The sequence below is a fragment of the Halichoeres trimaculatus genome, unplaced genomic scaffold (assembly GCF_033239565.1).
Source record: "Halichoeres trimaculatus isolate MK-OKI-2021-1 unplaced genomic scaffold, fHalTri1.1 fHalTri1_scaffold_2, whole genome shotgun sequence".
Classification (NCBI taxonomy): domain Eukaryota; kingdom Metazoa; phylum Chordata; class Actinopteri; order Labriformes; family Labridae; genus Halichoeres; species Halichoeres trimaculatus.
The window spans coordinates 39,820,715-39,833,979 of NW_027437180.1; the positions used below are offsets into that span (position 1 = coordinate 39,820,715).

At 41.1% G+C, this 13,265-nt stretch overlaps 1 protein-coding gene across 1 annotated transcript; it reads right to left on the bottom strand.

Annotated features, from left to right (window-relative positions):
- Positions 1-7,084: 7,084 nt before the first annotated feature.
- Positions 7,085-11,394, bottom strand: LOC141804830 (rho-related GTP-binding protein RhoU-like). The gene is made up of 3 exons (XM_074689464.1): positions 10,909-11,394; positions 10,652-10,710; positions 7,085-7,604 (listed from the first exon to the last, which is right to left on the bottom strand). Exons 1-3 carry the CDS (start codon positions 11,177-11,179, stop codon positions 7,116-7,118), a joined length of 819 nt encoding a protein of 272 aa, XP_074545565.1. The 5' UTR covers positions 11,180-11,394; the 3' UTR covers positions 7,085-7,115.
- Between the last annotated feature and the right edge of the window lie 1,871 nt (positions 11,395-13,265).

The following is a 13,265-nucleotide window of genomic DNA, read 5'->3' on the forward strand; positions in this document are numbered from 1 at the left end:
TATGTCAGATATTATACATAAACGTTGCATGTTTTATCTAAACATTTAATGTAATTCATACATTTATAAATAAATGTCCTCATTATAAATCTTAAGCTATGTTTCTAAACATTTAGTTTACATTCTAAATATTTAGCTAAGATTTGAAAATATTTAGCTTTGATTTTGTGCGTCAAGCTAGCACCAAGTGCTCTGTACAGTTTTTGGTAGATTAAGAGCTATGTAACATGATGACTGGGTTAAAAATGACTCTCTTGTGAAAGACTATTTCACTTATTTTTGTGTTTATTGATGAAAGTTGCTATTTTGCTGGAAAAACAAGGTTTTATCGATGTTTGCTACATGCTAGCATACATCTTGTAAGACAGTTTTTTTTTTTTTAATCAGTGGGCTCTCGGGGAGATCTCTTGTAGCCCTGAGTACAAACATGAAGGCTGAGGTATATACAGATGATTAAACTGACTTTAAAATGTGACTGACCTGAAGCTCTCAACTTTAAACATAAAAGTAAGTTTTCCAGCTCAGGCTAGCTACTGTTAGCAAATTAGCTGCAAAGCTCCAAACAAATAAAACATTTTAAAGCCTCTATACGACTTGCTACATGGTGTTGTAAACATGTAAACCAACAATAAATCATCATTTCTCTTGAAATCTGTCTTTTCTCAGTTTCTTAACTTCAAATAATAACCCATGTATGGGGCCCTCTTACCATCCACACACACACTCACACCAGCAAGCTTATAAAGTTTAGAAAACCCTATAGTAGCAGGCCTGAGCCATGCTTAGGAGCGGTGAGGCCCAAAACTTAACGGCTGCTTCACTCTAGGACAGGGCTCTGCAACCTTTATGATCAAAGGAGCCATTTTTCCTCAGCTCACCTTGATCAAAGTTTTCAGGAGCCACAAAATCTACATGGAGGAAATGTCGACTGCGATCCTTCTCAGTTGCTTTGGCTAATTTCTTGAATCAGACGTATTGACGAGACTGACCATTAAATCAGCTTAAATCAACAAAAAGTTTTCACTGGGAAATTGTGCCAACTGTAGGCTAACCGTGCTAACTGTAGGCTAATTGTGCAAATTGATGGCTAACTATGCTAATTGTATGCCACCTTAGCAAAAGACAAAGTACTGTTAGCCTACCGTTAGCCTATAGTTAGCACAGTTAGCACAGTGTGCCTACAGTTAGCAAAGTAAGCCTACAGTCAGCACAGTTGGCATACAGTTAACCTACAGTCAGCACAGTTAGCCTAAAGTAAACACAGTTGGCCTAAAGTTAGCACCGGTAGCCTACAGTTAGCACTGTGAGCCTACTGTTAGCATAGGTAGCCTACAGTTAGCACAGTTGGCCTGAAGTGAGTGCAGTTAGTCTACAGTAAGCACAGGTAGCCTACAGTTAGCACAATTAGCCTACATTTGGCCTAAAGTTAGCCCAGTGAGCCTACAGTCAGCACAGTAAGCCTACTGTTAGCATGGGTAGCCCACAGTCAGCACAGTTAGCCTAAAGTAAACACAGCAAGCCTACTGTTATCATAGGTAGCCTACTATTAGCACAGTAAGCCTAGAGTTAGTGCAGTTAGTCTTAAGTAAGTGCATGTAGCCAACAGTTAGCACAGTGAGCCTACTGTTACACAGGTAGCCTACAGATGGCCAAAAGTTAGCCCAAAGTTAGCACAGGTACCCTACAATAAGCGCAGGTACCCTACAGTTAACATTGTTAGCCTACTGTTAGCACAGTTAGCCTACAGTTAGCATATAGTTAGCACAGTGAGCCTACAGTCAGCACGGCAAGCCTACTGTTAGCATGGGTAGCCTACAATCGGCACAGTTAGCCTTAAGCTGGTGCAGTTATTCTACAGCAAGTGCAGGTATCCAACAGGTAGCACAGTGAGCCTACAGTTACGCAGGTAGCCTACTGTAATCACAGTTAGCCCACAGTTAGCACAGGTAGCCTACAGTTAGAACAGTTAGCCTACAGTAAGTGCAAGTACCCTACAGTTTGCACAGTAACCCTAAAGCTAACATAGAAAGCTTACAGTTGGCACAGTTCGCTTTAAGTTAATGCAGTTAATCTACAGTCAGCACAGTAAGCCTACTGTTAGCATGGGTAACCTACAATTAGCACAGTGAGCCTTAAGCTAGTGCAGTTATTCTACAGCAAGTGCAGGTATCCAACAGGTAGCACAGTGAGCCTACAGTAACACAGGTAGCCTACTCTAAGCACAGTCAGCCTACAGTTAGCACAGTTAGCCCACAGTTAGCACAGGTACCCTACAATAAGTGCAGGTACCCTACAGTTAACAAAGTTAGCCTGCAGTTAACATAGTTAGCGTATCTAAACCTGTGTTTACTACAAATATTGAAGACGAAAAGGTTTCATAGGATTTGTTGAACATTAATGGGCGTGGCCACGGCAAGGGCTCAAAGTTTGGCATTTTATCAACTACGTCCGGTATTCATGAAAACAGACACAACCCCAAATTGCGTGCCTTTGGCTTGGAAAAAATCACAAACGCACCGAGCCCCAAAATTCAATCCTGGTGAAAATGTATGAATCCACTGCTTGCCTAAAAAATGAATGCTGCATAGCGCCACCAAGGGACTTAAAACTGCAGCCCCTCTGGCTACTTTGAGCTACAGGCCTGAAATTTTTGGGGCACAACTACCATGCCAAGACCTACAAAAAAGTCTACTATGACCACACTGAATTCTAAACAGGAAGTTTGCTATTTGGATGCAAACATCGGTTTTGACAATTTCTTGCCTACGTATTACATTGAAAAAATTGCTAGGTTTTTTCCTGATCAACTCAAAACTTTGACAATCAAAAGTAACAAATGGATTTTTGGTGCCTCAATAGGTGTGGCCAGAAACAACCACCAAAGTATGGCTTTTGGCTGAGCCACATTTTGCTGTTCATGTGGCCACCAGGACATGCCCGGACATGGAAATGTTGGCTGGTGGGGAAATTTACTGACCCCTTTAACAGCGAGTTTACCCTTTACTACGCAGGTAAATTCCACAAATAGATACGAAGGTGCAACAAAAGCCTGACTAAATAATCTGTGCAGCACCCAACGATCCTAACTTACTAAACCCAAAACTGAAGCCAAAAAGAAACACTTATGCAACTGAAACAAACCACATATTTTTGTGTTGTATTGTAATGCAAACTAACACAGGTTGGAAACAGCTCTGTTATGATCCAACTCTAGAATTTTTCAGCCTATCATCAACTTATTTCCTTTCCAACAGGATGTGTGGCAGTATAAATGTAGATTACCTTGTACAGAGAGAAGAAGAAGAAATCCAGTGACAGCTGCAGATGAACTCATAGCTGCTCCTCAGATCTCTGCTGATCAGCACCGAGGCCGAAGACTGACGCTACAAAAGACACACTTCACACTTAAATCTATAAATGTGCATTAGCATTAAACACACACGCAAGTGTCAGACTACTTCCATGTTCCTCTTAAAAACCTCACCAAGAAACACTCAGAGGAAGTCGTCTGAAAAGGAATCTGACTTGTTGTGTTGGTGCAAGAATGAACAAGAAAACAATGTGAGCAGAAAAAGTTAAGATATAAGGTCCTGGAAACCTTCCTCAGAGAGTTTGGTCCATATTGACATGATAGCATCACACAGTTGCTGCAGATTTGTGGTCTGAACATCCATGATGAGAATCTCCCGTTCCACCACATCCCAAAGGTGCTCTATTGGATTGAGATCTGGGGACTGTGGAGGACATTTGAGTACAGGGAACTCATTGTCATGTTGAAGAAAGCAGTCTGAGATGATTCCAGCTTTATGACATGGAGCGTTATCCTGCTGGAAGTAGCCATCAGAAGATGGGTACACTGTGCTCATAAAGGGATGGACATGGTCAGCAACAATACTCAGGTAGGCTGTGGACTTTAAACCATGCTCAGTTGGTGCTAAGGGGCCCAAAGTGAGGCTTACCCTCACACTAAGTTTCAAAATGCAAGAAGAAAAGGAAGAAAGAGGAAAAAGAGACAAAAACAGAGAGAAGCTCATTTATTAAAAATGGTATTTAAAGTGAGGAGCGCTGTTTTATTAAAAACACTTTAAACTGGAAGTCTGTGAGATCTGCTGCTCATCCATTCTCTGTTTTTTATCAGCCTCTGTCAGTTTGAACTGACTGTACTGCGGCAAGCCACCAGGGGGCAGTAGAGTGTTTTAGAATTCATATTCATGAAGCTGTTAAGCTGACCATTACCCACAATGCATCATTAAATCTTGAGGTTGAACCCTGGTTGAAGGAGGGATTCCAGGTTAAGGTGAAACATGAGAAAGTTTGTGTGATGAAAACAGCTCCACAGCTGACCCACAGGCTGCAGAGTCAACCAGATAAACTCTTTAGCCCAGAGGAATCTGCCATGTCCTCCTGCTCCACGAGCGACACGTCTGCGGTGAGGGAATCAGGCTCCATATGCTGGTCTAATCCAGTCCAGGTGGTCATGTCTGCTCCTATTAGAAGAGGCTGCAACCCTAGGTGCCCCCGACTAAACCCGACTCTGAGACCATGAGCGGAGAGCTGAGCAAAGAGGTGAAATAAATTTCTCACAGTATCACAGAGAAATCCCAAACATCTGATCTGTGAAGGACTCGCTTTGCGCACGTGATCCTTCAGGTCTGGTGAGTCTGGGTCAATAGGATCAGGGACGTGATGGGGCCAATCAACCACACTTGATCCCGTTAAGCTGACAACATGTCGTGTTTCACCTTTTCAGGGATCAAGAGCAGGAGTTCAGGAAACAGCAGGCGGACGCTAACCGAGCGTTAGCATCGCTAATTCCTTAAAAGTAAAACACCGCTTGTCTTGGAAATCTTTCAATGCTGTAGTCAGTCCCTGGCAATCCAAAACCTGAAGATTGCACAGAAACTTCAACTAACAGCTGTCACCTTTACTGTCCTCACAGCTTTTTCTGGGGGGTTAAACAGAATTGTCACCTCAGCCTTGTGCATCCTGGAAAGACAGGTGACAGGTGTTACCTTTTCGGTGACTATAAGATTAGCCCAGAGAGCAGGGGATGTAGCTGGACCCTGGCTGATGGGTGGCTCTTTGACTCCTCTGCAGTGGCTCCTTGTAGCTTTAAAAAATATGATTGAAATAAAGATTTTTTTTTATTTTTCTTCCAGAGGGTATTGATAATTAAAGACACTGACACTAAATAAAATCCTGTGTTAACATTTAGTTGAACTAAATCTTCATTCCATCTGTCAATAAAGCCTGCCACCGCTCTACTTCACCTCCTACAACATCAACAGCCCACCAACTTTCCATGCACCTGTGGCTAACCTCAAGTTTTACAGCCCTGGTACAAAAACAAGATGTAGAAAACCGGAAAACAACAAAACATGATGAGCTGGGCATAAATCTAATTAAATGTTATAAAAGACTTCTTGCAAACTTTTTGAAAACTTGGAAGTTTGTGACAAAAATTTTGCATTTTTTTTTTCAATTTCAGAACTGTTTAGTATTTAAGCATTTTTTTACATTTCTAAGATTTTTTTTTAATTCAATCACATTTGTGAAAATTTCACCAAATTTTTAAAATTTGTGGAGTTTTTTTATTTTACTTTTTTGGGAATTTATATTTTTTTTAATATTTGCAATTTTTTTAGATTTCATTTTTTTTTTTTTTTTAAACTTTCCAAACTTTTAGGATTAAAATATGATTTGAAATTAAAATCTGTTTTTATTTTTAAAAATGTATGAATTATTTTTTTTCAAAATGTATTAAAAAATGTCAATTTTGAAAAATTCCAATGTTTTAGATTTCATTAAAAGTGATTATTGCAAATATTTGGTAGACTTCTTTATTTATTTATTTATTTATTTATTTATTTATTTATTTATTTATTTATTTATTCATTTATTTAATATCATTCTGATAATTGTTGTGATAATTTTTTGTTCCCTTTTTTTATGTTATCCATAAATTTTAAAATGATTTAAAATTTGTTAAAAGGGAATAAATAAGATATCACATGTAAACAAATACATTTCAAAACTGTTCAATATTTGAGCATATTTTTAACTTTCAAGATTTTTTTTAAATTCAAGCAAATTTGTGAAAGTTTCACCAAATTTTTAAAATTTGATATATTTTTTTTTATTATTTAATTTTTTTAAAAAATTTCAAAAAAAAATTGGGAATATTTGCAATTTTTAAAAGATTTTTTTTTTTTTTACTTTTCCAACTTTAAAAAATTCAAAATGATTTGGATTTTTTTAAAAAATATATAAGAGTTGATTAGTTAAATTTTTGAAAATGTATTTCAATGTGTATGTTTTAGATTTCATAAACAAAAATCGTAAATTTTTGGCCTACTGCTTTAATTACTGCTAATTATTGTTTACATGATTATTTTTACAATTATTTTATTTTTTTATTTTTTAATACAAAAAAAATTAAATAATTAGAAATGTTTATAAAAGAAAAAAATCAGACATCACGTTCAATCTTTAATTAAAAAAACTTTTTGTTTGGATAATTATTCACTAGGTTTCAACTATATTTAGAATTTTATCCCCTTTTTTGTTTTTGTTGTGGAGGTAAAGTAGATTTTGTGGCTCCTTAGTGACTCTAATCCAGGTGAGCTGAGGTAAACGGCTCCTTTGAAAGTAATGTTTGCAGACTGCTGCCTTAAAAGAACTCAGGAGTCTGAGTAACATTTTCACATTTCAAGATTTGTTGTGAAGTGTTTCGGCAGAGGAATTCAGGGCCCACCCAGACCAGGCCAGCAGGAGGCCTTGGGAGGTCCTTCAAAGACCGGAAAAAGCCCTAACATGCTCCTCTGATCACAGATTTCCTGCTTTGAGGCGTTTTTCTCTGGGATGAAATGATGGTGTACAGTGTTGAGTTATTAGAAACTTTAATCAAGGCTTCTGAGCATCAAACATGTTCAGCAATGGCGATGAAAACAACTCCATGTATAAATAAACGATCTACAAACCTACAGTCAAAGTACTGGGAACGTTGGGGCATAAAGTGACTTCAGCCTGATCCACGTCAGATTTCTGCGCCTACTGGAACCAGACCTGCTAAAACCTACCAACCATCAGACCTGGGTCTGAGAGCGAGCAGCTGCTCACTGGAAGTCGCAGCTCTGCTCTCCCATCAGACAGTTGATCTTCTTCCACCAGGTCTCCGACAGGCTCTTGATCTTATCCGGGGTCTTCTTCCTCAGAGTCATCCTCTGCTGCTGCACGCTGCAGCTGTCCGTCTGTTCGATGCTGGCCAAGATGGCCGAGTCGAACGTGTCCTTCAGGTTCTTCTGGGTCAGCGCCGAACACTCCGCGAAGCTCACCGCGCCCAGCTCCTGGGCCAGCTGCAGACCCTCCTCCGTGCTCACCGGACGCTCCTGGTTCTGCGCCAGGTGGATCAGCACCTGGACGTCCTCCCTCAGGTCCAGCTGGGTTCCCACGAGGACCAGGGGCACCCCGGGACACTGCTGCTGGATCTCTGGGACCCACTTGTCAATCAGGTTGCGGAAAGAGCAAGGGCGGACCACGCTGTAGCAGAGGAGGAAGACGTCGGCGTTCCTGTAGCAGAGCGGGCGGAGGCGCTCCAGCTCGTCCTTTGGGAGGCGAGGACAGAAACCAAGAGGGTGAGTCACAGATCCAGGTCTGGTTTTAACTACAGCTAGCTTCTACCAACTCCAACCTCACCAAGCAGAGCTAACGTAACCTCACTCTTCATTTTATTGATAGACTCTCAAGTTTAAACAGACCACTGCAGAATAACTGCTGACTGTGGGTTGGAGTCAACATTAGCACAAACAGATTAGCCCCTGTGTTAGCCTTTAGCTCATGTTTTAGCCCCATGTGATAATCTGCATGGCTGCCATGCTCTCAGTCAAAAAAGCAACGGAGTGAGAGTCGAGCAATGAGAGAGAAAAGGTCAGTCGGTTCTTTTGAGCTACCACAGAGCATAAGCTCCTAGAGACGCCGCTTTTGCCCGTGACTCATCACTGATTTTTGCAAAGGAATGGACACCAGTGGAGAATGGTTTGAGTTGAATTCATCTTTAGATCTTTAGAGTACCGCGATTGTTGGAAAATGGCACCACAGTATACTTTTTCCAAAGTCACGCTTCTCTTTAGTTTAAGGCTGTATTCAGACCAGAAAAGTCCTTTGGTCCACTTGTTTGGTCCGGACCAAAAGCAGACTTTATTTTTGTCATTTGGTGCGGTTCGTATTCAGATTGTACTTTTTGCAAGTGGACTATATTCTGTAAACACATCCAGGTGTGTGAGGATCAGTGCTCTCATTGGACAGCACTGACAAAGGGCGGCACACAGAGTACAGACCTGGAAATGGAGGTAAACATGTGTGTTTGTGCTCTTATTAGAGCTGCTAAATCATTTTCAGTTTCAAGAGCAGCTCCTTCAAAGCAGCTTAACAACACCGTTTACAATTTAGGAACAGGAAGACCAATGATCGCAGCAAGGAGGCGCTATGCTCTGCGTGTCCTGACCCACAACATGCTAGCTACAGCGTGGCTAAACAGGAGACGGAGGATCAGGTATGAACCAAAGACGGTTAGGTTACGGTGGCTTTACAGGCCAAAAAGGCACATGTATCCTGTAGTTAGTTCGGATGGACCTTGGTTTGTATTCAGACCTGCACCTGAGAACCACGAACCGCACCAGAGTTCGTTTGGAAGTGGACCAAGACCACCTCAAAAAGTGGGTCTGGGTCCGGTTGTTTGGTCCACACCAGGGTTCGTTTGTGTCTATTCACACCTGCATGAAAAGTCCGCACCAGCGTGGGAAACAAACCCTGGTCCGTTTAAAGTGGACCAAACAGTCCAGGTCTGAATACGCCCTAAATATGCCCTAAGTTTGGGCTCCAGTACATTTGAGTTAACATTGTACATATTTTCTGATGAGTAAATAAGACGCTTTGTAGTTTTCTGAGGTTGGTAAAAACAGCAAAAGTAAATATGTTTCAAGATAAAATGTGAACAGTGCTTAAAATATGTTAAAAACAGTTCATGGTTTACAAAAGGTTTTAAAACTTTTCAAGAATGTTGGAAAGAAAGAGTGTTAAAGCAATAAGCTCATGTATTAAGTTAAAAATGCTAAAAAGCAGTGACCTGAATGACATAAGGAAGCTTGAGAATGTGATATCATAATTTCATGATACTGTGGGTTGTATGTGAACCTGACATTGCAGTGAATTTGTTTTGTTTGTTGTGAAGTTAATGTTTTTGGACTGAAACACTTTTTTTTTTTTTACTGTGAGAAACAGAATTAACTCTGTGGAGCGAAGCTGAGACGAAAAGACGTTGAACTGTGTCTGTGATCAATTTCTTTTTTACAGAATCATATCTACGTGTCTCTTCATCCTGGCAGACTACCTGCGTTTGTTTGTATCTGTCACGCCGTGTGCGCGGACTGATACACTAAGCAGCGAGCTCCTCGTAGCCAGCTGTGGCTCTGCAGCTTAGGTAGTGCCGTTTTACGACACGATGAGAACTAGAGCCTTATTTAGCGATGCTTCTGTGTGAAAGTAATGCGCTGAAAATTCTCTAAATAAAGCGTGAATGCAGACTGATATCAGAGTTTTTCGGTGAGAGTCCGTTTATTTGTGTTTTTGGTCAAGTAAAATATGGCCCCGTCAGAGTGCAGAGGAAACCGGCTGACTTTTTCACTCTTACATATAGTTATGTAGCGCTACAGTTTGAAAAGTGACATCAAGCAAACGTTGTAGTAGCTGGCTATATGTAGTGCTATCGGCAGCCTGGTGCTCCGACGGCTAATGTGACAACAAGTAAACACTGTCATTTCCTGTTTCTCTTGCTTCTGCTCTTCTGTCCTTTTTCTGTCTGACAGTTAGGCTCCAGTGTCCACCATCACTACAAAATTAATCACAGAAATTGGTTTCAGCAGAGAAAAAAAACACAGATCATTCTTCTCTCTACTAAACTTCATCAAGAAGTAGCATTTTGAAATAACCTGTAATCTGAAATATTGGTGCTGATAATCTCATTTTAAAGTGTGGATTAGGATCAGGCAGATATCGAGAAGGGAGACTTTTTCAAAATCACTTTCAAACTCCTCACAGCTCCTTTAAATAAAAAGATAAACTAACTTGGATTTGGGTTTGAAGGATTCTCAGACTCAATCTGGACCAGTTTGGACTGATCTCCGAAGAATATTATCGTCTTTTTGACACGTTTGGACCCCAAAATTTACTTAATGCTCCAAATGGTAGAAGAGCTCATCCTGACGTTGCTGTGAACATTTTTAACACTGAACCAAAAGAGGGCGATGGAGCACAGGAAGTCACAGGGGGGCTTCTACACTCCTGCAGCAACAATCTGAGCTACTTCCTGCAGGGGGCGCTGTAAACTGTGGAGTAACAGGACTACTTTGGACAAAATTTTCGGGGTCTTAAAGGATTTAAGTGCAAGGGCTGAAGGCAGACAGCAGGGGGCGACAAACACAAACACAAACACACTGCGATCAGACTTACATTGATTGATCCATCAACAAGTCCCCATTTCTGCCCCGCAGGTAAGAATGCAGAGCGGATACAGAGTGAAACAGCTGCCAGGTGTGTTTGATATGAGTCTGAATCACATCTGAGCAGAGAAAAGTTTCAAAAAGGTGCCGCTCACCTGTCCTGCCATGTCACACAGCTGCAGTTTCACCGGTTTCCCGTCAACAACGACCATCACTGAGGAGAAAAATCATTTTAAACCATAAAATATTCCTCAGCAGAGATTAAAAGGTGCAGTGCTCATTAATATGGAAACCTAAATGGGACTTTTGTGATGCATTAATGGATAAATACAGGTGAAAGCTCTGAACTGATGCACAGGTGTGCGTAAAACTTGTGCGTAAAGTTTGTGCGTAAAGCCCCGAGGAAGGTTACCGGTGAAGTTGTCAAACGCCGTGGGGACATACTCCGTCGGGTATCCGTTGGTGGTGTAGCTCACGATGAGGCTCGTCTTCCCCACAGCCCCGTCTCCAACCAGGACGCAGTTCACCCGGCGCTCAGGTGCGGAGCCGGACCGCCGGCGCTTCACGCTCAGAGGGAAGTCCCGGTTCTTCAGCAGTCGGTGTGGGACCGGAGGGGCGTCCACCCCGCACATGGGCTCTGACACACGGCGTGGCTTCTGCTTCCCGACATCCTGCGGAAGCATGGCTGTGCGTTGGAGAGGGTTTGTGGTGGATTCTCTGACGGTCTCTGCAGACTCCCTGCGCACTACATCCTCTCCCTGACAGCTCTGACAGCCGGCGCGGGTCTGCAGCAGGTAAAAAGTGTGTGATCCGCGGGATAACAGCTTTTTGGAGGGTTCCTCCTGAGCTGTGGCACAGATTCGAGGCGCGCAGTGGCACAGCCGGCAGGTTTCTCCGCTCAGCAGGAGCTCCTGATTGGCATTCTCGCTACATCTGCTGTGGTCGTGATTCCTAAGAGGCTTACCGAGCAGAGCGCCATATGAAGCTTTCCGAGTGAAATCGACTGAGCTTACAGGAAACCTTTATCCCATCCAGTCTGACATACAGTGAGCGTCCATCTTTAGCCAATTAACAGATGGGAACCAAACTCTGGAGACTCTCTCTGCAGCAGGAGCTTTTTTTTAATCATGTGTTAAAATCAGATCAGGTCTCTGATCCACAGCCTGCTCTCCTGACACACAAACCTGAATCATACTCAAGTAAACAATCACTCAGTTAAATTAGTAAAAGTCTTCTTCATTAGTTTCACTCTGATAACTCCTCATTTCTTCTCACAGGGCTCCTCATATGAATTTATTTCTGACTCCTTTCTTCAGAAACTCCTCCAGAGGAGACACAGAGGCTCAGATATCTGATCTGTGGAGTCATCTGCTCCAGTTTCTGATGATCTCTGACGATGGAGAGGAAAAATAATGACTGTGGGAAAGAGCTGCAGGACTGACGCCCCCTGGCGGCGGAATCAGGTCAGCAACGAGGGGAGGAGAAAAGAAGAAGGTGCAGCATGAATCATCAACTCAGAGAGAGCTGACAGCGAGAAGATAACAGAAAGAAAGAAAGAAAGAAAGAAAGAAAGAAAGAAAGAAAGAAAGAAAGAAAGAAAGAAAGAAAGAAAGAAAGAAAGAAAGAAAGAAAAGGAGTAAGGACAAGAGGGAGGGGAGAAAGAGAGAGAAAAACAAAAGGTTAAAATGAGGAAAGGGAGAAAGAGAATTTGATAAAGAGAGAGAGACAGAAATAAAAGGTGTGAGGGAGAGAAAAGGGAACAAAGAGAAATGAAAAAGAGAGATAAGGGAAAGGGAGACAGGGAGGGAAAGAGAAAAAGAGTGGAAGGAGGAGAAAGAGAAAGAAATGGAAACAAAAAAGGAAAATTCAGAAAGATAAATAGAGATGAGAGGAAAAAGAGAAGAGGAAAAGATAAAAACACAAGAGGGAAAAAAGAGAGAGAAAAAGATGAAGACACACGAATGAAAAAATGATCGAGGATAAGAGAGATGGGGTGAGAGAAAAAAGAGAAAGGATATAGAAAAATGAAAGATTAAAATGAAGAAAGGGAGAAAAAGAAATATGAAAAGGTTGGAGAAAGAGAAAAAGGGAACAAAAGAAATAGAAAAAATAAGGAGAAGGGAGAGAAAGAGAATGAGTGAAAGGAAGACAAAGGAAAAGAGAGAAAGGGGAAGGGAAAATGAAAAAATTAAGACAAGAGAGAAAAAAAGAGGAGGAGAGGAGAAGATGAAGACATAAGAGGTAAAAAGAGAATGACAAAGAAAGAGAAAAAAAGATGGGTGAGAGAAAAGAGAGAAAGAAAAAGAAAAACGAAAGATTGAAATGAAGAAATGAAGAGAGAGAGAAAAGATAAAAAGAAAAAAAACAAAGGAAATAGGAAAAAGAGAGATAAGAGGAAATGGAGAGAAACTGAAAGCGATAGAAAGAGAAGAGGTTAGAGAGAGAGAGAAAGAGATAAAAGGAAGAGAAAATGAAGAAAGGGAGAGAAAAATTAAAGACTAAATGAAGAGAGGGAGAAATAGAGAAAGAGAAAAAGACAGACAAGGTAGGAGGAAGAGAAAAAGGAACAAAAAAAAGAAAAAAGATGAAAAAGAGAATATGGAATGAGAAAAGAGAAAGAGAGTGGAAGGAAAAGACAGAGGAAAAGAGAGAAAGGGGAGAGAAAAAGGAAAAATTGGAAAGACAAATACAGATAGAGAGAAAAAAGAGAACAGAAAAATAAAAAATGGGTAAAAGAGAAAAAAGTAAGATAATGTCACAGAAAGTAAA

What these genes read in the sequence shown, in the direction of transcription:
- LOC141804830 (XM_074689464.1), bottom strand. Translation starts at nt 11,179, where the DNA reads ATGCTTCCGCAGGATGTCGGGAAGCAGAAGCCACGCCGTGTGTCAGAG. An exon ending in GGCGTTTGACAACTTCACCG is followed by an intron (nt 10,711 to 10,908) that starts GTAACCTTCCTC and finishes TTTTCTCCTCAG; the next exon opens with TGATGGTCGTTGTTGACGGG. An exon ending in TGTGTGACATGGCAGGACAG is followed by an intron (nt 7,605 to 10,651) that starts GTGAGCGGCACC and finishes CGCCTCCCAAAG; the next exon opens with GACGAGCTGGAGCGCCTCCG.